The sequence below is a fragment of the Panthera uncia genome, assembly GCF_023721935.1.
Source record: "Panthera uncia isolate 11264 chromosome A1 unlocalized genomic scaffold, Puncia_PCG_1.0 HiC_scaffold_17, whole genome shotgun sequence".
NCBI lineage: Eukaryota > Metazoa > Chordata > Mammalia > Carnivora > Felidae > Panthera > Panthera uncia.
Genome location: NW_026057577.1, coordinates 111,553,426 through 111,576,928, shown reverse-complemented (window position 1 = coordinate 111,576,928; position 23,503 = coordinate 111,553,426). Strand labels below are relative to the sequence as shown.

At 50.3% G+C, this 23,503-nt stretch overlaps 1 protein-coding gene across 7 annotated transcripts in view; it reads left to right on the top strand.

The window, feature by feature from the left end:
• The window catches only part of ABLIM3 (actin binding LIM protein family member 3), a 71,903-nt gene that overhangs the window by 18,110 nt on the left and 30,290 nt on the right, over positions 1-23,503 (top strand). For all 7 annotated transcript variants that reach the window (XM_049648045.1, XM_049648044.1, XM_049648043.1 and 4 more), the window contains exons 4-6: positions 3,212-3,338; positions 7,127-7,220; positions 15,340-15,427. In XM_049648045.1, coding sequence (XP_049504002.1) covers positions 3,212-3,338; positions 7,127-7,220; positions 15,340-15,427 — 309 coding nt within the window. The remainder of the gene's footprint in view (positions 1-3,211; positions 3,339-7,126; positions 7,221-15,339; positions 15,428-23,503) is intronic.

Genomic DNA, 23,503 nt, shown 5'->3' with positions numbered 1-23,503 from the left:
GTATATATATAAATATGTATATATATATATATATATATATATATATTTAAAGGAAATGTCAGGTGGCAAAAGAGGTAGGTTATTCTTACTGCATAAAATAAGGGGCTTCACAAGGAGTCCAGTCTCAGTCTCCATAAAAACAAGGCAGTTGTGACGAGAAATGACAAGTGTCGACGAGAGTGTGGAGAAAAAGGGACCCCTGTGCACTGTAGGTGAGAATGTGGACTGATGCAATCCCTGTGGAAAACAGAACAGAGGTTCCTCAAAAAATTAAAAATTGGGGCACCTGGGTGGCTCAGTTGGTCAAGCGTCTGACTCTTAGTCTCAGCTCAAGTCAGGATCTAACGGTTCATGAGTTCGAGCACCACATTGACCTCTGTGCTGACAGTGTGGAGTCTGCTTGGGATTTGCTGACTCCCTCCCTCTGCCCCTCCCCTGCTTGCTCTCTTTCTCTGTCTCTCTCTCAAAATAAATAAACTTAAAAAAAAATTTTTTTTAATTAAATATGGAACTTCCCTAGGATCCAGTAATTCCCCTGCTGGATATTTTCCCAAAGAAAACAAATTTACTAATTTAAAAAGATACATGCACCCCGATGTGTATTGCAGCATTATTCACAATGGCCAAGATATGGAAGCAACCCAAGTGCCCATCGACCAATGAATGGATAAAGAAGATGTGGCATATATATATATATACACCATGGAATATTACTCAGCCACAAAAAAGGAATGGAATGTTGCCGTTTGCAACAACATGGATGGACCTAGAGGGCATTATGCTACGTGAAATAAGTCAGAGAAAGACAAATACTGGATGATTTCACTTATACCTAGGGTCTAAAAACCAAAACAAATGAATAAACAAGCAAAAAAGCAGAAACAGACCCATAAATACAGAGAACAAGCTGATGGTTGACGGAGGGGTGGGGAAGGGGGGATGGACAAACACGGGTGACCGGGAGTAGGGGTTACTGGCTTCCACTTGTGGAATGAGTGAGTCCTGGGGATAAAAGGCACGGCATAGGGAATGTAGTGAATGGCGTTGTAACAGCGTTGTACGGTGACAGATAACGGCTACGCTTGTGGTCTCATAGCACCAGGTAGAGAGTTGGTGAATCTCTGTGTTGTATACCTGAGGCTAATGTAACATCGTGTGCAAATGATACTTCAATAAAAAAAAAAATCAGATACGAAATAAAAAAGGAAAGTAACAAAAGAAAACACGAATAAACTTTATGTGATACGTATTTTTAAAAATCAAAATCGGAAAAATAAAGAAAGCAGGCCTGACAGTTTTGCCTGTCCAAAGGCAAAGTGGGCTTCCGCAGAGGGGGTGAGCTTCCCATCGCTGGAGGCAAGTAAGCAGAGGACGGTACCCACCTGTCAAGAATGCTGTAGATTCCTGCATTAGGTGGGACTGTGACCAACTGCTCTGTGAATTCTGAGCCCCTGTGGAATTATGTAACCCTATCACGGAGGCCCACAGAGACGCGAGTTCGGTATTTGACCCCTGAGCCCCCAGGTTCTTCTGTGCTGAGCACAGGCAAGTCACTTGTATGAAGTCATCTCTAGATGATTACATTCCAACATCTATAATTATTGGGATAGAAGTGGGTTGGGGCGCCTGGGTGGCTCAGTCGGTTAAGCGGCCGACTTCGGCTCAGGTCATGATCTCGCGGTCCGTGAGTTCGAGCCCCGCGTCAGGCTTTGTGCTGACGGCTCAGAGCCTGGAGCCTGTTTCAGATTCTGTGTCTCCCTCTCTCTGACCCTCCCCCGTTCATGCTGTGTCTCTCTCTGTCTCAAAAATAAATAAATGTAAAAAAAAAATTTATAAAAATAAATAAATAAATAAATAAAATTAAAAAAAGAAGTGGGTAGACTTATTCCAGGAGGAAAGGCAGGAAAAGAGATCTCAAAACCATTCTCCCAGTCCCCAGAAGCAGTTTGCAATCAGAGACCCTCCTGCCCCTAGTCATGCTAAGGATGTCAGAAAGGCTCTAGGTAGCCAAGAGCTCAGAACTGTGGGGGTGCCTCCTACAGACATGTCATCAGGGCCCAGTCCCTCCCCACAGTTAGCCGGGCGCACCCCCTTCCTCGACAGGCAGGAATCATCTTCTCTCCCAGGACCCGCTCCCAGCTGGACTTGAGGGTTTCCAGCCAGCCTCTCCCAACTTGATGTGCAGCTTCTCTCCTCCCCAGGCTCCAAAGTATGCATCTGTCTTGTGGTGCCAGTAGGGAGGCTTGTCCTCTGGTAAACTTTGTCCCGTGACCCTTTCCTCCTCCAGAATGGGACATCCGGTCGGGTAGGCTGATTTCCCAGCATCTCCCAAGTACCTCGGATGCTGGCTCCATTTCCTGCCCCTCCCCAGACACCGATGGAGCAACAGGCAGATGCCTGGCCCCCACATTCTGTGGTCCTGATGCCCATTCCAGGGGAATCAGGATAGAGAGTGAGGGCACCGCTCCGGTTTGGGACAGTCCTATCACGTTCTTTAATCCTTGGAGCGGAAAACGTTTGGCATATAAGTATGTTGGAGCGGGGCCAGTCATGGTAAATTCTGTCCTTTTCTTGGGTACCGTGTGAGGTCCGCTCCTTCGTGCGTGTTCAGCAAATATGATTTGAGTGCCTACTATGTGCCCAGCACAGCACTAGGCAAGAGAATAGATTTAACCACCAAACAGAGACGGGGTCCTTGCCCTTGAGCACACAGCCTCAGGGTGGGGAAAATTAGCCACTAAGCTTATCCCTGGAGCGCTGCGTCTCAGACGTTACTGTGCTTGGAGATCTAGGTCAAATTCAGTAGGTCTGGGTGGGTCTGAGAGGATGCACACCTGTAAGCTCCCAGGTGATGCTCATGCCTCGGGTCCCCCAGGTCACAGAGAGCAGCCTGCGTAGTTACCTGCTTGAGGGCAGGCGGGAAGCAGGGCAGGCTCCGTCTGGTTTTGGATGCACAGTGGGCAGGATGACAGAGAACTTTCTGAAGGAATCCTAGGATGTCTTTCTCCCTCGCGCCGAGACCTCTTGTCCAGAGGCCAGGGCCCCGGCGGCCTTTGCTTTTACCTGGGAGACCCCTGGACAGGTGCCAGGACCAGGGTGTCCACTGCGGAGAGAAAACCGGCTTTGTGGGGGGTGGGGGGTGGTTCTCCTTCACCTGGCTGGAGAGGAGGGCCAGGATGTTTTGCTCAGTGGCGTTCTCTTGTCTTTGCAGACTGTGCCGGGTGCAAGGAGGAGATCAAGCACGGCCAGTCGCTCCTGGCGCTGGACAAGCAGTGGCACGTCAGCTGCTTCAAATGCCAGACCTGCAGCGTCATCCTCACTGGGGAGTACATCAGCAAGTGGGTGTCTCCCCCCTCCCCGCCCCAGCTTCCGCGCCCCCCCCCATCCTTCCAGCCTGCCCCCTGCGGCCTTTGCCCGGGTCTCCAGTAGCGCCTCCCTCCACTTGCATCCAGCCACCACACGGCCACAGCCGCGAACAGCATCTCCCTGACCCTTGGGCCCTTCCGTGGTGTTTCCTCGGCCCGCGATGCTCTCCTCCCTCCCTGACGTGCTTGCGCCTCCCCCCCCGCTGGTCTTGCGTCCCACACTGTCTCTTCAGAGGTGGTCTCATGCCCTCCGTGCCCTGTTTGTGTCCTTCACACAGGCTAACCCGGTCTGCAGTTATCCATTTATCCATGTCAACTCTTTAATAATGATACTAATATCAGCTACCACGTATGGAGCTTTTATCGTGTCCCAAGAATACACTAATAGCTGTGTACGGGTTATCCCATTAAATCCCACAACTACCCCCATGAGGCGTCCAGCCCCATTTTCAAAGCTGTGAAAACTGAGGCTTGGGGAAGTAAGTAACTTGCTCCATGATTAAATTGAATGTCTGTCCTCACCAAGGCAGGGACTTTGTTTCAGCCACGGCTGCCTTTTTAGCACAGTGCCCGACCCCCGGCCAATGATACAGTTGTTGAATGAATTGAATCCATGAGATGAGATACAACGGACACACAAAGCTATCAGGAAAGAGGGCCCAACCCCCAGTGCCTGCGCGGTGTGGCACCGGTCCCCTGGCCACTAGACCCTAGTGACAGCGTCTACATACTCAAGTACCTACAAGAAATCGTGGCCACAGGCCCTGACAGCTTTGATGCTCTGTGACCCAGACCCTTCTGAGGTGCCATTGTGACCCACTGCTAGGACATAGTGAGCAAGTAAAATTGTAGCACATATGGTTTTTGCTGTCAACAAAGTGATAATCCAATAAGGGAGATAAACTATATACATAAAGAATTATGACATCAGCAGTTGTGTGATAGGGAGCTCAAGAGTTTTGTTGTTGAAGACCCTTCAGATCATAAGTGACAGAAAACCCAATTCGAACTCATTTAAGCAAAAATGAGAGTTTATTGACTCAGAAATGGGAAAGCCAGAGGCATACTGACTTTGGCGTGGCTGAATCCAGGGACTTAAAGATGTCATTAGCTCTTTAGAAGTGCCCCTCTCCCCCACCTCTCTCTCCCCCACCCCTCTCCCAGCTCCAGCTTCTTCCGTGTTGGATTTATTCTCAAACAGGCGCTCCCCAAAGGGTAGCAAAGGTAATCACCAGCCACTCCAGGCTTTCATTCTCCCAGCTTAGCCAGGCCGGCAGAGAGAAAAAGGCCTCCTTCCCAAGGATTCCAGTGGAAGTCCCATGGTTGCCCCTGATTTGGCCACCCTTAGGTCACATACCCATTCCTGAGCAATCGCTGGCCAGGAGGATGTGAACCCTAGAGCCAGAGACCAGCCCTCCGTGACCCACAGTGACTGTGAGGGGCAAGGGGTGGCCCCCAAAGGAAACCCCAGGCGAGGTTCTGGGCAAAAGGGGGCACGGATGCTACCAGAGAGCCCTGTCTGCCGGAGGCCCAAGAACAGGGCTGTGAATATTCAGAGAAAGAAGGGATCACTTCGAAGTAGCAGGGAGTGAAATCTGGAGTCTGTGAGAGCTTCATGGAGGATAGTGCTATTTGAGCCAGACCTTGGAAACAGGGGTAAGAATGGAAAATGCAAAGAAGGAAAGCTGGGAGGCAGAATGCCCGGCCTGGGCAAGGGCAAGGTGGTGCCTGACACGTCCATCTTGTTGGCCAGAGCTCAGACACGTGCACACGTGAAGCAAGGTCCGAGGCTGCAGAGGTGAGCTGAGGTCACGTCACCGAGAGCTTTGAATGCCATGTTAATAGGAGTTTGGCATCTCGCTCTGTGCTTGCCGAGTAAGAAGTGTCCTTAAGTGAGTCACCAGCCAGGAGGCCTTGAGTCTGTGCGCCCGAGTGAGAATTCTTTAGAGGCACAGGGTTTGCCCAGAGCTCCTCTCAAGGAGGCCCAGCCCTGACTGCCCGTTGCACCTTGGGCCTCTGAAGCCTGCCCTGGGCTCTTCATTTGTCTGCTGGCAGAGTGGCAGGTGCTTAGAGGCACTGACTGTGGCATCGATGCCCTGGTTAGAAGCCCAGCCTGCATGACCTTGGCAAGAGACTTCACTTCTCCAAGTCCCAGTTTCCTCACTTATCAAAACAGATAAGAAGACCTACCTCATTGGGTCACGCAAAGGCTCAGGTATCAGTGCTTCGTACGTAATAAGTGTCTAGTAAATATTAATTTTACCCTCTGCCTCTCTTTAGAATCATGCATATTTCAAATTCCCTAAGGCCTCCCAACCCGTGGGTCCAAATGAGGTGGGGTTGGCATTTATACCCAAATTTTGCTGGCTCATCGTACCCCTCTGCTGACACATGACTTTATCCCCCCTGCAGGGTCACCTCCCACACCTACGGCGTGCGGAAAGGTTGGCAGGGGTGGGAGGAGGCTTGTCTCCTGGGCCCACGAACAGCAGTCTGACCTCTGGGCTTTTCTGGGCCTGAGTCCTCATTGCTGCCTCTCCTTCAGGGGAACACAGACTCCCTGCTGCCCAGGGTGGGGTCACAGCAGTCCCAGCATGGCAACAACTTGGAGACAAAACAGTGACATGCCTGTCCTTCAGGCCTCTCTGTGTGAGCCGGTTCTCTTATGCCCAGAGGTGGGGGAAATGGCCCTCTCTCGTCCTGGATTCATTAGCACTACACAGCTGTGTCATCAGATCTGGTCCTTAGATGCAGTGTCCTGTTGAAGTCCCCTCTCCACACACGAAGTCCTCACTACAGGCCGGCACAGCTGAGCCCTACACGCTGGAGCCGTCTTTCAGTCCTCATGACGACCTGGGCGAGAAACCAGACCGCCCGGCTTTGGATCCAGCTTTAGAGCATCGGCGTTGAGTTACTGAGTTGCCTCATCAACACAATAGGGAGACTGATAGTTCTGACTTCATAGGGCGGCCGGAAGGATTAAATGAAATAATCTATGTGAAACACCTTTGGAGGGCCCGGCACACACCAAGAAATAAATGTCAGTGGCTATTAGTAGTAGGAGGTAGTACAAGAATCATTAACAAAAATCCTATTACTGCCTGATAAGTTTTAAGTGAAACTTAAAACTTCTATGTGAAAACGAAACACATAGGAAGTGCTTAAGGTAGTTTCCTGTTATCTACTGACCTGGGAGGACAGTCAGATGACTCTTTCACTGCGGGTAAAATTTCTTATTAGAAGAGGAGCCCTTTAAGGCTATCCACAAAAACTGACCACATCGATTCCCTCCGGGAAAGGGCTGGGAGGAGGGTGAAGGCATTCCCCTTTATGCCTTTATAATGTGCCAAATGCAACTATCACCTATTCTAAATACAATAAAACTTAATGCATTTTGACAATACTTTTTTCTCACAGCCCTTAGGGATAAAGAGAAGAAAGTGGGTCTGGAGAGCTTGCGGGGAGGAGGGGCGGAAGGAGGACAGAAGAGGGGCACCCATGGCCAGCAACCCAGACCAGTGGTTCCCAGGTGCGCTCGGGAAGTCTGCCGAGATGCAGATTCCCAGGCCCCCTTCCAGGGGTTCTCTGATTCCAGAGATCTGGGGGGGGTGGCTGGGGAGTCTGCATTTTTGACAAGCTCCCCAAGTGTTTCTAATCTTGGCCCAGTCACCATTGGCTGCAGGTCCTGGAACCTCCATGTGGCTCCCCCTCGGATCCCCACACCCCCAACTTCCTCTCCCTGTGTGGATTTCCTCTTGCAGGGATGGTGTTCCGTACTGCGAATCTGACTACCACTCCCAGTTTGGCATTAAATGCGAGACCTGTGACCGATACATCAGCGGCAGGGTCTTGGAGGTGAGTGGGGTTCAAGGAACTGTGAAGGTGTTTGCGTAGGATGGCCCGTGACTCCAAAAAGTCATCACTGAGGCCCCCTTCTTCCCCAGCCTCCCCCCCCCCCCCCCACTGCCTCTACCCCGGCTGAGCTTGCTGCACGACTTGAGCAAATAACTTTGCCTCTCTGGGCCCTCCCAAAGTGAGAAGCCAGACAAAATTATTCCCTGTTCAAAAAACGCCGTGCTGGGAATATCAGTGGCTTCTCTGGACTCAGACCCAGATAGATTACTGGGGAGAGACAATTACGGGTTTCTTCCCAACCTGCTAAAGGATGGAAGCCAGTTTTAATTTTTTAAGCATTTGGTAATGTGCCGATTTAAGAACCAGCTTGTCTACTGGCTTGCTCCCTGAGCCCTGCTTTGGCTGGTCCATCACCATGGCAACAGCTCTCCCCTGCCTCTGATGCACAGCCTCAGCTCTGCCAGGAACAGGCAACCTGCGCCCCTGCCCGAGCTCCTATCTGCTGGCCTTCCTGGCCTTCCTTCCCACATCCTGTGAGCCCAGAAGACTGTCTTCCTATGGTTTGGGACCACCCACCTCGAGGAATTCAAAACAGGAAAGAGTTTGGTGCAAAGGAAAAACAATGGCGGAAGACTAGAAACAAGTGGGTTCTGATATTGACTCAACTGCTCCCTCATGCTCAGATTTGGGGTGAGTCTCTTTGCCTCTCTAGGCCTCAGTTTTCCCTTCTGACAGTGGCTGGGGGATGGCAGACTGCTCTTCCAGGCAGAATCGCAAATTCTGAGAACGCAGGTCACTTGGTCAGTGTTACCTGAAGCCAGCACTTGTGTTGAGAAGGATTCTGCAGCCGCATCCAGTCTGTGCAGGAAAGAGTGTAGCAACCAGGAAGGCAGGATCCACAGAGATGCATTGAAGCTGAGCCCCAAGGATAAGAAGGAGGCTGTCTCGTGACCAGCTAGGGGAGAATAGAGCTTGCCTCATTCAAAGAACAGAGGAAAAGGCCAGTGCGGCTGAATTATATAAATTGGGGCTAAGGAGGATGGAGTCTATCACACAGGACATATTGTATAGGGCTTTGTAGCCATTTAGGAGTTTGGATTTTAGAGTAAGTGCAATGGCAAGGTAGTGGAGAGTTTTTCATTTTTTTTAATGTTTTTATTTATTTTTAAGAGAGAGACAGAGTGTGAGCAGGGGAGAAGCAAAGAGAGAGGGAGACCCAGAATCCGAAGCAGGCTCCAGGCTCTGAGCTGTCAGCACAGAGCCCAACATGGGGCTCGAACTCACAAACTGCGAGATCATGACCTGAGCTGAAGTCGGACGTTTATGCGTCTTAGCCACCCAGGCGCCCTAGGTTTTAAACCAAGAAGCAACATGATAAGATTATGTTTCTAAAAGATTGTAGGGAGTCAGAGAGAATAAGCTTAAGGCACAGAGCTGACCAACTATTAAACCTTTCCAGGGAGCAGTAGGAGTGCCATGTGGAAGACAAAGCAAGACACAGGAGCACAGCTGGGGTGTTGGCCTGGATTTCTGAGGGCCCAATACCAGGGTGAGGCGTTTGTGTGGGATTCACTGGGCAATAGGGCTTATGCAAAGACTGAGCATGAGTGACCCACTTAGAGCTGCTCCTTAGAGAGGGCATAACGGACACGGGCTCCATTGGGAGGAAAGAAATAGAAGTGGGAGACCAGCAGGGAGGCCATGACGTCATGGGAAGGATTCAAGACCTACAGCGGCAAACAGAAGGAGCACCACCTACCTCCAGCATGATGGAAGTGAAATCCCCATCTCTTTGCTGCGGGGCAACTTGTAGACAGGAGGGTTGGGGGAAAAGAGGCCAAAAGTTGTACCAAAGTGTCAAGCCTGGATGAGAGGACGTCTGCTGCTGTCATCTGCGGAATGAGGGGTGGCAGGGAAAGCAGCTGATCAAGGCAGAAACACAGCGAGTTCCATTTGGGACAGGTTGTGATTGAAATTCCGAGAAGGTTTCAAGAAAGCGGTCAGAAATGTGGAGCAGAACTCAGGAACAAAGCTCCATCAGGCTTTGCAGCGTGGAGGGAATAATCTCAGAAAGGCTAGGATTTGAATAATAGCGCCAGGGGAGTCATTGGGATGGAGAGAAGGAGGGAGGGAGAGCAAGAGAGAGGAAGAGAGAGAGGGGGACAGAGGGAGGGAGGGAAGAAAGGAGGAAGAGGGAGGAAGGGGCTGAAGGCAGCCTGGGGGAGTGGCCGCTTACAGGTGCACAAGGGGAGTGAGGTGTCAGAGAAAGAGGAAGAGAAGTCAGGGATGTGGGGGGAGAAAGGGACCTGGGCCACAAGAATACAGAGCTTCAGAAAGGATGGCGAGGTCGGCCAGTGTTGGTCAGATTCTGCGGAGCAGTTGAGGACTATGCGGGCTGAGAAGAAGCTGTGGAGTGTGGGGAAAGGTGACCTTCAGAACAGCCTGAGGTCAGCTGGATTATAGGAGAGAAGCGTCTGCATTGTAGTGGGGTAAAGGGTCAGTGGGATGGGTGGTCATAAAAGCAGACTTTTTTGTTCGGGAAGGAAGACACTTGGATCACACACAGGGCTGCAGACGGGAACTCATCCCAGCATTTCCAAGCCGCTCTGACACTGTGTCTGCGGCGGCTGTCTTCTCCCTTGTGCCGCTGCGTTGAGCAGTTGAGCATCCCGGGAGCCTCCTCTCAGGCTGCTGGTGTAACCGGGTTTCGATTGATTCCATTTGTATGAGGCTCCATTAACATCGTGGACGTATTGATTTTTTTTCTTAAAGCTGGAAGAGACTTTTAGCTATCAACTAGTTAGCCCTCCTCATTTTACAGATGAGAAAAGGGAGCCCCAAGACGTGTGGTGCAATCCCAAGGTCATACGCGGTGTTTCTGGTAGAGCCGGAGCTAAAATCTAGGACTCCAGACTCCTATATCCCACACACGTGGCCACAGCTCTCTGCCACTCAGTGGTCTTTGAGGTCATGTGATGTCATGAAATACACGGTTGGAGTGAAACAGACTTGGATTCCAACGTTACCGCTTCCGGCCATGAAACCTGACACCAAGTCACTTTCTCTGAGACTTAGAGTCTATCTATCACGGCGAATACTACTGTTATTTAACTCCTGATGGATATGTTAGCGTGAAATAATAGAAAATATATGAACTTCTCTCTGTCCCTGGTTCCCAGCACAGGGCTCCTAAAACTTGCAAGCTCCGTAAGTGTTAAGAACACGAGGAGCATCTTTTGTATTGATTTTATATAAATTAATAGTATAAGTATTAGTATTTGCCCTTGACCCTGGTTCCTGACACAGAGTTCCTAAATCTCTTCCTAAATCTGGGTGATAGGAGTGGCTTTTGTTCTAATGAGGTGACTGCCGGTGGACTCCTGGAGAGCTTCAGGGAGGGGGCTGGACACCAGAAAGATCTAGCCATGAATAGAAGCTTGGAACTTTCAGGGCCACCTCGCATCCTCCAGAAGGGGGAGAGAGAGGGTCTGGAAACTGAGGTGATGATGGATCGTGCCTCTGTGATGGAGCCTCCATAAAAACCCCCAAAGGGTGGGGTTTGGAGAGCCTCCGGGTTGCCGAACACGTGGAGGTTCTGGGAGACTGGTGCGCTGGGAGGGGCCATGGAAGCTCCACGCCTCCTCCCGCACCCCTTGGCCTACGAACCCCTTCCACCTGGATGTTCATCTCTACCCTTTGTCATCCCCTTGTATAAGAAACCAGTAAACATAAGTGTTCCCCTGAGTTCTGTAAGCTACGCTAGTGAATTATTGAGCCCAAGTTGGGGGGTCATGGGAACCCCAATTTATAGCCAGTCGGTCAGAAGCACAAGTGACAACCTGGGACTTGAGATTGGCATCTGAAGTGGGGGAGGGGCAGCCATGTAGGACTGAGCCCTTAACCTGTGGGGTCTGATACTCTTTCTAGGTAAATAGTGTCAGAACCGGTTAAGCTATAGGACATCCAGCTGACGTCTCAGAGAATTGCTTGCAGTGGAACCCCCCCCCCCCCCGCCCCCACCACACACACACAAACACACACACACACACATCTAATGTCAGAAGTCTTACGAGTGTGGTAGTCGTGTGAGAGTAAAGGACACATACAGAAGTGTCTTTACAGTTAGTGAGGACTTTTTTGGTTGCAAGCGCAGAAACCATAGTCAAATAGCTCAGACCAAAAAGGAAATTTATCAGCTCCCATAATAAAAAGCCCAGGAGGGGGCGCCTGGGTGGCTCAGTCGGTTAAGAGTCCGACTTCAGCCAGGTCACGATCTCGCGGTTCATGAGTTCGAGCCCCGCGTCGGGCTCTGGGCTGATGGCTCAGAGCCTGGAGCCTGCTTCCGGTTCTGTGTCTCCCTCTCTCTCTGCCCCTCCCCGTTCATGCTCTGTCTCTCTCTGTCCCAAAAATAAATAAACGTTAAAAAAAAAAAATTAAAAAAAAAAAAAAAGCCCAGGAGTAGGTCTTGCTTCAGGCACAGCTGGATCCAGGGCTCAAACAAATGCATTTGGAGTATCCTACCATCTTGGCTCCACTGTACCCTGTGTGGGCCTTATTCTCAGGAAGGCTCTCCTTCATGATGGGGAAGTTGGACACCATTGGCCCCAGGCTTGTATCCTATCAGACAGCATGCCCAGGGGGAGGAGAGATTCTCTTTTTCATAGCTCAGCCCGGGACTGGCTCTCACTGGACAATCTCAGGCCCATCTCCAAACCAATCACTAGGACCACAGAGTTGGAATACACTTGTTGGTGGGGTCTGCCCTACTTAACCACATGGACTGATGTGGGGAATGAGTAGTCCCACTCAGGAAAGGCCTATTTGCATGACCCCCAAGCTGTTTCTGGAAGAAGGGGGAAGGACATTGGCCAGCCAAAAATAACAGTTGCCCACCACAAGGCCCAGTGTATTTGCTGGTACACGATAGGCACTGAGTTAAATCCCATCCCCCCCTTTCCCATTCCCTCCCTAGGCCACTCCGCAGCCCCTTTCCTTCCTAGTCTCTGTCCTCTCCAAGGAGAACGACAAACGTGGTATCCTGGTACTACCTTTCCTAACCTTGTGGTTCTCGGTCCTGTCCAATTTGCCCCGTTTTTGTCCACTATTTTCTCGATTCCGGTGTGTTAACAGACAGAATGTCCCGTATTCCCTCGCTGACTTGGTTTCCCTTATGCTGGCGCTGGCTGCTCTGGCAGCCTCCCTCCCCAACTCGCTTCCAAGCTGTTGCTGAGATGTTGTGCACCCTCTCCCAGCCGGGGCAGGGTGACGGGGCGTGACATTTAGGAAGACGCCAGGATTCAGTTGCACCAAGGCGCTGTTGCCTCCCTGGAAAACAGGTCTATAATTGAAATGATAAAGAGACACACAGTAGGAAGAAGCTACTAATTAAACCGATTATCCTTGTCATGGTAGGAGAAAATCAGTCCCACATCTCAGCTTGGGAAAATAGCAGGCTCCTTCCAAAGTCTGAACACAGTTTGCTTCAATGATGAGAAGGGCGTTTTATCACCGGTGGGAAGCCCCACAAACGAGACTGAAACAGGAACATTGGAGACTTTCTTTGAAAGTCTTCATTTTGAAAAATCTGCCCGTTCTTCATTCTTGCTAAGTTTTTAGAATAAATCAAGTATCTCCAGAATAGGCAAGCCCATGCCCCACCCCACCACCCCCCAAAAAGATTCAGACATAAGCCTTGAGAATTATTCAATTATGTATTTTTTAGAATTATCCAATTATAATTTTTGAATTGTAAGGAACCCATTAGCATCCAACCAAATGATGGCTTGGGGGGGGGGGCCTTTAATAATCCCCCAGTACCCATCAGTTTCACTCAGGCCTATCCCCCCAAACTAATCTTGCCCTCACATGCATATTTTGCAGTTGACTCTTGACTCTTGAACAACATGAGGGTTAGGGGCACTGACCCCCACAGAGTTGAAAATCCATGTATCGTTTTGGCTCCCCTAGAGCTTACCTACTAACAACCTACTGTTGACTGGAAGCCTTACCAATAACATAAACATAGATTAACGCGTGTTTTGTGAGATATGTGTATTATATATGGTATTCTTTTTTTTAAGTTTATTTATTTATGTTTGAGAGAGAGAGAGAAACATGAATGGGGGAGAGGCAAGGAGAGAGAGGGCCAGAGGATCTGTAGCGGGTTCTGTGCTGACAGCACAGAGCCTGATGCGTGGCTCGAACCCACGGACCGTGAGATCATGACCTGAGCCGAAGTCGGACGCTTAACCGACTGAGCCACCCAGGCGCCCTATCTATATACAGTATTCTTACAATCAAGTAAGCTAAGGAGAAGAAAATGTTGTTAAGAAAATCATAAGGAAAAGAAAATACATTTACAGTGCCGTATCGCATTTGTCAGAAAAACGACCCACCTGTACATGGTGAGTTCAAACCACAGTTCAAAGCAGTGTTGTTCAAGGTCAAGTGCACCTTCAAAACAAGCCCCCCCGCTTCCAACCCCAGTGCTGAGCCAACCTCCTCCATATAGAGAGTCTGAAGATGCCCCTGAAGGACCCTTATGTATCACACCCTCTTGGCTGGGATTGTAGTGTCACAGCCGTCAGCGCGGGAGTGAGTGCCGCACGAGTGACAAGCCCTCACGATTCCAGCTTCTACTGCTTCTGGCAAAACCTAGAAGCGTCGCCTTCTCTGAGGCTGTGTCTTGCCCCACAGAAGAATTTGCAGTTGCAAATCATTTACATTTTTACTTGAAATAGTTGTAAGGAAGGAAAGTGGGAATTGTCAAGGCGGCTTACCGAAACCAGACTGGGCTGAGCTGGGGTTGGGACGGAGGCACTCAGGTGCAGCAATCACAGGCCCGGAGCATCGGGGTCGGAAGGTCCCCAACAGGTCCTGCCTTTGTGGGGCCCATTGTTTGTCCACGGAGCCCCAAAAGCCAAGTTTTGCCACGTCTATGGACCTTGTATATGCCTGTGTGGCAGACAGCATCACAGCCTCTACCCCACCTCCCCGCCCCCACCAATTCCGAGTGCCACAGCAGGCTGGGTCCTCCCAGGGGCACTGGGGATCCACCAAAAGCTGGCTCACTTACAAATAATTAAAAAAAAAAAAAAGACAAAAAACATGTAAAAAAAAAACCAAGAATCCTTGCTATACTGCCAGTAACCAAAAAAAAAAAAAAAACCACACACACACACACAACAACAACATAACCCACAGCTCTTGCTAAATTCTACTGTTTGTTGGAGGCTCCAAGCCTCAAATCTGTTCTCGTTCTTAAAAAAGTAGGTTAGTGGGGCACCCGGGGGGCTCAGTCAGCTGAGTGTCCGACTTCGGCTCAGGTCATGATCTCACGGTCCGTGGGTTCGAGCCCCGCGTCGGGCTGTGTGCTGATGGCTCGGAGCCTGGAGCCTGTTTTGGATTCTGTGTCTCCCTCTCTCTCTGACCCTCCCCCGTTCATGCTCTGTCTCTCTCTGTCTCAAAAAAAAAAAAAAAAAAAGGTTAGTAAGTTTCAGATAGATGTTAAAGACACAGTAGCACCAAACTGGTCTCTGTCCTTGAAGAAACCAGAAGAATTCGGGGTGCCTGGCTGGCTTAGTTAGAACGGTATACGATTCTTGATCTCAGGGCTGTGAGTTCGAGATCCACATTGAGTGTAGAGATTAACTGAATGAATAAAACTTAAAAAAGAAAACGAAAAATTGACAGAGGATTGGAAAGGAGGCCTTTACCCCGCCCCGCCCCCCCGCCTTGATCCAATGTTATTAAATCGCAGGTCCAGGTACATTCAAAGTCACTTGGGTGCCAACTAGTGACAAGGGCCCCATTCCTGGGGAACTGTTGGGATATCTTCAAAGCAAGATTATTTCCTCATCTGGAAATGATGGACCAGTGGCTGTCAAGGCTGTTAAGGGGCCCTTCCACTGCCAGAATAGAAGGGCAGGTGTCCAGAGAAGCCCCCTGACCTGCCTTCAGGGACCGGTGGTGTGGAATCACCAAGCTTCCTGGGTGGGCTTTTCAATGGTTCACGAAAGTACCAACACCCTTGATGCGCCCAGGAGATGTTCAGGCCCAGCCTGCCCCCTGGACAGCAGCCCCAGCTCTGACCTCTTTATTTCTTCTTTTCCTTCCACAGGCGGGAGGGAAGCACTACCACCCAACCTGTGCCAGATGCGTACGTTGCCACCAGATGTTCACCGAAGGAGAGGAGATGTACCTCACAGGTAGGCAAATGCGGCCTCGTGGAAGGCAGTCCTATCCACCCATGTCTATAAAGGAGACACGGTCTCCTTCATTTCAGTGTTATCTTTGCTTTGGCTTCTTCTCAAAATTGCAATTAACTCGCCCCTCTCCGGGTGGTTTGGCAAAGTTGCCGGTGTGGCTAATATGAAGTGACATGTAATCTGCCTTCCGTCCCTGTGCGCCTCCGCCCGCTGCTTAGCTGGCCTGCTTCCCTGGCAGCGCTCTGAGCAGACTCCCCTGGCTCTGCCTGGGGGCGGGAGGTTGAGCTGAAGCAGGCCAAGGGGACAGAGGACCTCAGAGAGATGCCTGTGTGGCAGGCAGCACCACAGCCTCTGCCCCCGCCTCCCCGCCTCCCCCCACATCTCCGAGCGCCACGGCAGGCTGGGTCCTCCCAGGGACGCTCAGGATCCACCGAAAGGAATGGAAGCAAAGAGGGACCGGTTTCCCTCCGCCACTTCAGAGGGCCCAGCCGTCAGGCCCCAGGATCCTTGCAAGCCTTCTTATTAGTCCTCAGGCTCTGCTCTGTCCTCCATCCTCTGCCCAGTCCAGCCTCCCGGGGCATCGTCGTGTCCTTGGCAGAGCCCTGAGCCCTGTCCAGAGGTCTTCAGGGCCCCTCCCCACCCACCATCTCAGGTACCAACACTTCAGCCTTGCGTTAGGACCCTCTCACTGAGGTCTTAAGCTGCCTTTCTCTTTCTGGCCCTGGACAAGCCCCACATCTCAGCTGCCAAAGCCAGTTTCCAGTTGCTTCTCCGTCCATTCCACAACTATTTTTTGAGACCCTACCATGGGTGGGCTCTGCCCTGGGGTCGTCAGTGAGCTCCAGCTCCAGCCCGAGCCCCACTGCCCTACGGCCCGATGGGGGGTGGGGGGGTGCAGTCAGTAATCCCACAAATAACTGTCAATAGTGATAAGCTTTATGAAGGGGGGAGGCTTGGGACTCTGAAAGCACTTAATGGGTGGGGTGCGCATCAGGGAAGGCCCCCTGAGGAAGGGCCAGGAGCGGGGATCCAAAGGATGGGTGGGCGTTAGCTGGATAAACAGGGGAGGGCTGGGATATGCCCCCTGAGGGGATAGAGGCGGGTAAAGAAATGACAGGCGTGGGAGACCGGGAGGAGACGGAGGGGAGAAACGAGGCTGGGAGGTGGGCAGGGGTGGACAGTGAACACATGCCCTGCTCCTGCCTCCTGGAACATTCTAGTCTTCCATGCCCCCGTTTGGAAATCCTGCCATTCCTGGCCCAGGTTAGTCACTGCCGACTCTGTAACCCCCTCAGGTGCCCCCACCCCACCCACAGCCTTCTTCCCAGGCTTCTCCAGCTTGCAGCAGAGTCCTTGGCCTTCTCCCTGAGACCTTTTGATCCTGACATTGATCCCACAAGTACTCACTGTACAGGTGGTCACTGTTGGCTGATTAGTTGGATAGCTGGCTGATTAGTCATCCCCAGATGTTTGAATAGCCCCAGGAGGGCTCTTCCTCCAGATTTCCCCACAAGGCAGAACTAAGGCCAGGGACAGAGTTACAGAGAGCGTGTCTTCCTATCAGGCTTGTTCTCCCACGAATGCCCATGGCCACAAGTTCCCTCCACTTGCAGTGAGTGCCTTTGCCCAGAGTAGGACTTCGCAACCTTAGCACTACTGACATTTGGGGCCAGAGAAGTCTTTGGCGTGGGGACTGTCCTATGCATCGCACGGCGTTTAGTAGCATTCCTGGCCTCTACCCACTAGGTGCCAGTAACGTACTCCTTCCCATTGGGACAACCAAAAAGATGCCAGACATTGCCAGATGTTCCCTGGGGGGCAGAATAGTTCTCCGTTGAGAACCACTGGCCTAGAGATAGTCAACGGAATCTCGTACCATCTACTGGGACTGCCGGAGCAGGAATTCCTATGCTGGATTGAACTAGGTGACCATTCCTAAGATGCTGTGAATTTACGACTACTTGCTTGCATGTACAGTCATACAAGTACTGGACATGGAAGGATCCCACAGGTCACCCTAGACTGTAACGTAACAACCTCATGGTACAGATGGGAAATGTGAGGCTCAGAGACAGGTAGAGAACGTAGGGCCAGACTGGTCTTATGACTCCCATCCCAGGGCTCTTTCAACCTCACCTCCCGGGACCCAGGCTCTGCCTGGTACTTAGGTCCCTGCGAGGACTGGACCTCCTCCTTCCATCAGTACTGATCCCTAGGTGCCTGGGTCCCCGAGTGCGTGCTGCAGCAGGACCTTGGGTTATGTGCTAGGACATTCCCCCTGAGTCTCAGCAAACTGCATGATGTCTTCATGAGCCCTGCGTCCATGGCAATCCGGACTTTGCACTTAGTCTGGAAATTTTTTGCATGGTATTGCTCTCCCCCTTTCCTGGCGAACACATATCCTAGTGTTGAAACCGTTCTCTTGTACACGTTACTAGAACAATCAACATCTTTATCTCCCTGCCTGAATTCTCAATCCTAACCTTGCCCTATTGGGGGCCTTGAACCCTGGCTCCACTGCTTCCTGAGTTCTTGACCCTGGGCCAGCCTCTTAACCCTGAACCTCAGTTACCTAGCCTGTAAAATAGGCTAGTAACGGTCCCCACATGGCATAGCAAATTCCTGACACATGGAAAGCTTTTAGTTCATTCATTCATCCAACAAATACCTATTGAGCCTTCACCTGTGTGCCCAGTGCTGCCTTAACTACTGGAGATAGAGCAGCGAGGTCCAACAAGTTGACCGCCCTCACAGAGCTCACATCCTTATGTACCAGAATCTTCTAAGCCCTGCTTCTGGCCAGAACTTCACAGAATGCTGAAAGAGTTAAGTGATGAGGTGAACAGCTTTGTAATCATTCGAGAGAATGCACAATCAAACCTACGACAGAGATGCCTGCGGGAGGTGGGAGATATTTTTGGTGATGAAGGAAGGGCCTGTCACCCTCCTCCTTAATTATCTCCATTCCTACCCTCCTGGCTCCTGGGAGAGTGGGAGTAATTGCAGGGCGCTCAAGGACCTGCCTCAAGGGATGCTGAGTGATTCTACAATGAGGGGGACCAGGCCATCCCGTGCTGGAGTCATGCTGACTCCGGCTGTGGGTGTCATGGGGGAGGCAGCCACCAGGGGGTTCTGCTCCCACTGAGATTGCCTTGGACACCCTCCCTGGGTGGGGGTAGAAAACTCTCCTCGTAGGCAGCACAGAAGTAGGGAGAGCCCGCTGAGAGCCTGGACTCCTGGGTTCAGGCACCAGTACTTCTGCTGATGGGCTGTGACCTTGAGAAGTACCTTTCTTCTTTGGGTCTCTTCCTTCACCTATAAGACCGGGAAAATTACTCTGTCTCTCATTCATGCATTCAAACTGGGGCCCTTCTATGTGCCAGGCTCTCTGTGACGTGCTGGGTGCTTGGACGTGAATGAGGCATGAGAGTTTGCTTCATGGGTGAAGTGTACTGTCAGGACGGGAGACCGACTTAAATAGAAGTGTAAACACGATGACAAGCTGTGATTAAGTGCAGAGAAGGGAAGGTTTGGGAATGTTTTGGCCTCCTGATCTTGTCTGGGAGGTCAGGGGAGGCTCTGCTGAAGAAGGGAGATTTCAAGCCAAGAGTTTGGAAATGAGTAGGAGGTGGGAGGGTGAAGAGGGGAGGAAAGATGGTGGAGGCGTTGGGAACAGCAGGTGCAAAGGCCTGCGGTGGGCAGAAGCATTACACGGTGGAGAAACTGAGGCAGGCCCACACACCTCACCCACAGAGAGCAGGTGTGCTCCACAAGGTCCTCACGAATATGGGAGAGAATGAATGTGAAGGTGCTAGGTGCCCCGTGAAGCAACATACATGAGAGAGAGCATTAGGAAGGCTGCAAAGTTTAAAAACCCGGCCTTTTTTTTTTTTTTAATGTTTATTTATTTATTTTGAGAGAGAGAGAGAGCATGAGCACAGGAGGGGCAGAGAGAGGAGACAGAGAATCCCAAGTAAGCTCCACACTGTCAGCACAGAGTCCGATGCGGGGCTCGAACTCATGGACCGTGAGATCACGACCTGAGCCGAAATCAAGAGTCGGACGCTTACCCGACTGAGCCACCCAGGCGCCCCCTAAAATCCCAGTCTGGTCAGTTCTGTAGCGGGACACGGCAAGGCACTGGCAGCCAGCCTCGGGAGCTTCTTTTGGTCAGTTTGTTTGCGTTTTAATCACTGCGTGATGGCTTTCTGATGAGCTCTAATTGGGAGAAGGCTGACGTCTGTCTGGATGAGAACTTCCTGGACCCCGGGAGACAAGCAAGTTTTCTTTTGTTTGTTCTAAGTTCTGTTGTTCATTCAGCCTTTTAACTGTTTTTGTAAAGATGCCAGATTTCTAATCTGTTTGTTGTCCAAACCCGTCATTTGAGCTTCACCAGGAAATTAGGTCATCGAATCTGTGCAGCAAAATTAAGCGCCAAAATGCCGCAGGTTCGGGCAAAACATACTGAAATCACGAGGTTACAGCTGCTGGATCAGTGGGAGTTTTCTAAGCCCCAAATGTGATTCATGAGATAGATTTTGGTCTTATTCTAAAAATGCCTGTGCCCAGGAAAAAGGAAAGACAGACTTTGCTCCTCTCCTTCTTTCTTACACTAAATACACCCCGATTCCAAGGACCTGGGGGGGAGGATCACTGGGAGCCCCGGAGCTCAGCTGCACAGTTCTACGCAGGTCTCTGTCATCATTCGTGTATTTAACTAAAACCAACAGGCAGGAAATCTGTTATGAAAGCCTGACAAACCTTACTCTGCTAAGGAAAGTATTGTAACAAATTGTAGGTCCTACTCCATCAGCTGATAATTCATGAAGCACTTACTATGCGCCAGGCACGGTTCTGAAAGCTTTAAATGCAGAATCCCATTTTTTCCCCACAACAGCCCTATGAGCTAAAAGCGCCATTAACCTCCCCGTTTTAGAGAACAACGAAGTTTAGAAAGTTTATGTCCCTGGGCCAAGGTTAGGCTGGCCTATCTTCCTAGGCTTTGTTTAAGGCAGTTTTCTTCCATTTAGCTTCAGGATTCTTAACCTGTGGTTTGTAGTTGGCCTTCTGAATCCAATGAATCCCCCGAAGTTGCTTACCAAAGCTCACACGTAGGTATATTTCTCTAAGGAGAGGGTCTGTGGCTTTTATCAAATTTTCAGAGGTGTCCACGGCCCAAAATAAAGTAAGGAGCCTTAGTTCTGTGTTAATGCAAATCCAGACCGGAGCCCTGAAAGCTTGCTTTGATAATTACACCAAAACCTTCTCTTCTATTTCAGATCACGTTTTTTTGTTTTGTTTTGTTTTTGGGGTTTTGTTTTTGTTTTCTTTAGTTCGGGCGATATAAGGCCCTGGCACCAGGAGGTATGTATTTCTGGCACGGCCGGGGATGCCATTGATATATAGCGGAGGTTTCTCTTTCCTCTGACGAGCACCTGAAAAGAGGTGCATGGAGGAAGCAGATGTTCAAGACAGGTGCCTTCCGCCCTTCGGATTGCAGAACACCAGCCCTCAGTCATAATCGACGCGTCTCATCAAACCACACTTTAAAAGGCACTAACGTCCTATTATTGGTTGCTATAATCTAGTAGTTTAGCATTGTTATTTTAAATTGGATCTCTCCACTGACAGCTTAGTTTGTAGGAGTAATGCTTAAAAACTTTAAGTCTCATGTTTCCCCAATCCTGCTACATAATTTTAGACTCTTCCAACATATCCCGTTACCGTACTAAATTGATATCTCCTAAAGTCTGAAACTACTAAGCATATTTCACTTTAAATAGAATACATTTTCATTTTGGATGAACTGCAATATTTTTTTTAGACTTTTAGGGTTACCAAACATCTTGAATCCTATAGAAAATATTACAGCATAGTAGTTTAAAGTTGGTGATTTAAAGTCTGTTTCCAACTTGCTTCTTCTCTCGGGTCACCTCAAACTCAAGACGATGTGACCATTTTCTCGCCAGTTACATGTCACATCTACTTCACCAGCCAATTTGTCCACGTTGGTGAGAATTAGGTCCAGAGTAGCAATTTCCCTGGCTGCTTCCTCTGTTTTCTGGGAAACAAAATTGCCCGCTGGGCAAGTCAAGAACTTGTCAGATACTCGGGTTTTAGCTCAATGAGATGTTTTATTAGTCTGGACTTTTTAGGCGGCAGAAACAACTTTAGGTAAAAGGGCATTGATCATCTCACAGAACTGAGAAGCACCTAGAAACAGCAGGGCTGGGTTGAAGGGCGCACAGGGCTCAGCAGGTGGCTGTGCTCTATGCTTCTTTCTCTGTGTGGCCTCCCGCTCTCCCGCCCTGCCCTGGCTGCCTCTGTGTTGGGGAAGGAGGGCTCCGAGGGCACAGAGAGGCAGCGTTCCCCGCCAGTTTAAGCACAGAAAGCCCAGAGAGACTCGGAGGAGCCCAACTTGGTCATATACGCACACCCAGGCCAGGGCGAGGAGACAGTGTTGGACGGGCGGGCAAGACATCTAAGCTCCCTAAACCCCAATTTCCCCATCTGAAAACTGGGGGTAGCCTTAGGCCCACTTCGCCAGGCTATTGCGTTAAATGAGCGAATGCATGATGAAGGCTTGTAGCACCGAGCCTGGGACCCCCGGCTCTGCCAGTCCGAGCTGATATAAACATCCAGTAAGGTGGAGTGGCCATTCCCCATGATGCCATGCACTAAAAAATGCTGGCTGTTGTCAATGTTACCATCACTATTAATAGCCCTTAGCATAGGGCTTAGCCTACGTGGGCAATAAATGCTAGTCATCACGGTTAGTTTCTACTTAAGTACTACAATTATAAAGCATATGGCATAAGGCCTGGCTTAGGCACTCTCTAAATATTAGTTATAATGATGACAATAAGAATAACAAGAATGCACGACACACAGAAAGCACTCACGCATTTTAATTACCGTCCTGGCTGTTGCTATCAGCCGTTACTATTGCCTGTGAACTCCCGCGCACCTGGGCTCCGCCGCCGTCCTGGCAAACAGATTTTTGTTGAGGTAGGGCAGGGAAGATAATAATAATCCCAACCACTAACACTGTCACGGTACCCACTCTAGGTGGACCTTGTTCTGCGGGCTCTGTGAATGGTAACTCACTGATGCTCACTCACAACAAGCTCCGAGGCAGGTACTGTTCCCATCCCCCATTTTATCAGCGGGGAGACTGAGGCACAGAGAGCTAACTGACTTGCTCTGGATGATGCAGCTAGGAAGCGAGGTGTAAGTGGCATTCAGACCCCTTAGGAATAGTATACTCAGTAATGCATGGATTGCCTGATATGCGGCGAAAATTTACCAGTGCGCAGGATTGTCTGAAGACGATATTTGCTTCCATGAATATGCTGGAGTGTCCCATTAGACACTTCCCACTGCCTTCCCCTAGACCCTAACAACTACTACTCTGCCATTTGCCTGTATAGATTTACCTATTGGGGAAATTTCATAGAGACAGAATCCTGCAAAATGTGGGCTTTTGTGTCTGGTTTCTTTCACTTAGCATTAGCATAATGTTTTCTAGATTCATCCATGTTATAACATGTATCAGTGCTCCATTCCTTTTTATGGCTGAATGATATACCAGTGTGTGGACACGGCACATTTGTTTGCCCAGGCAGGGATTTTCAGGGAGCCAAAGGGCCAATCCAAGATCCTAGCAAGCCTAGGTCACAAAGGCTAGTGCTGCCACAAAGCAGAGAAGCCTCACCCTGCTGTGGTCAAGAGAAATCCGGAGAAGAAGCCTGCTGTAAGAGAACACCCTGGCCGGGAGCCGGGTTTAAAAACCTAAATGCCTGCTTAAATGAACAAGAAGAGCTGAGAGGCAGACAGCAGGGAGGGGTCACTGGCCACCTGCAGGGTCTAAAAGCATTCATGTAAAAACACCGTGCTGGCCAGATAGAACCTTTGGGTGGGCCGGTTTCGGTCACTGCTGTGTTTGTAACGCTGGCCAGGCGGTCTGCAAGACTGTGGCACCAGGACTGATCTGGCATTAAAATTTCCAATGATCCAAAAAAAAAAAAAAGAAGAAGAGGCTTACCACCCAGCTGAGGGACAGCTTTGGAGATTCAG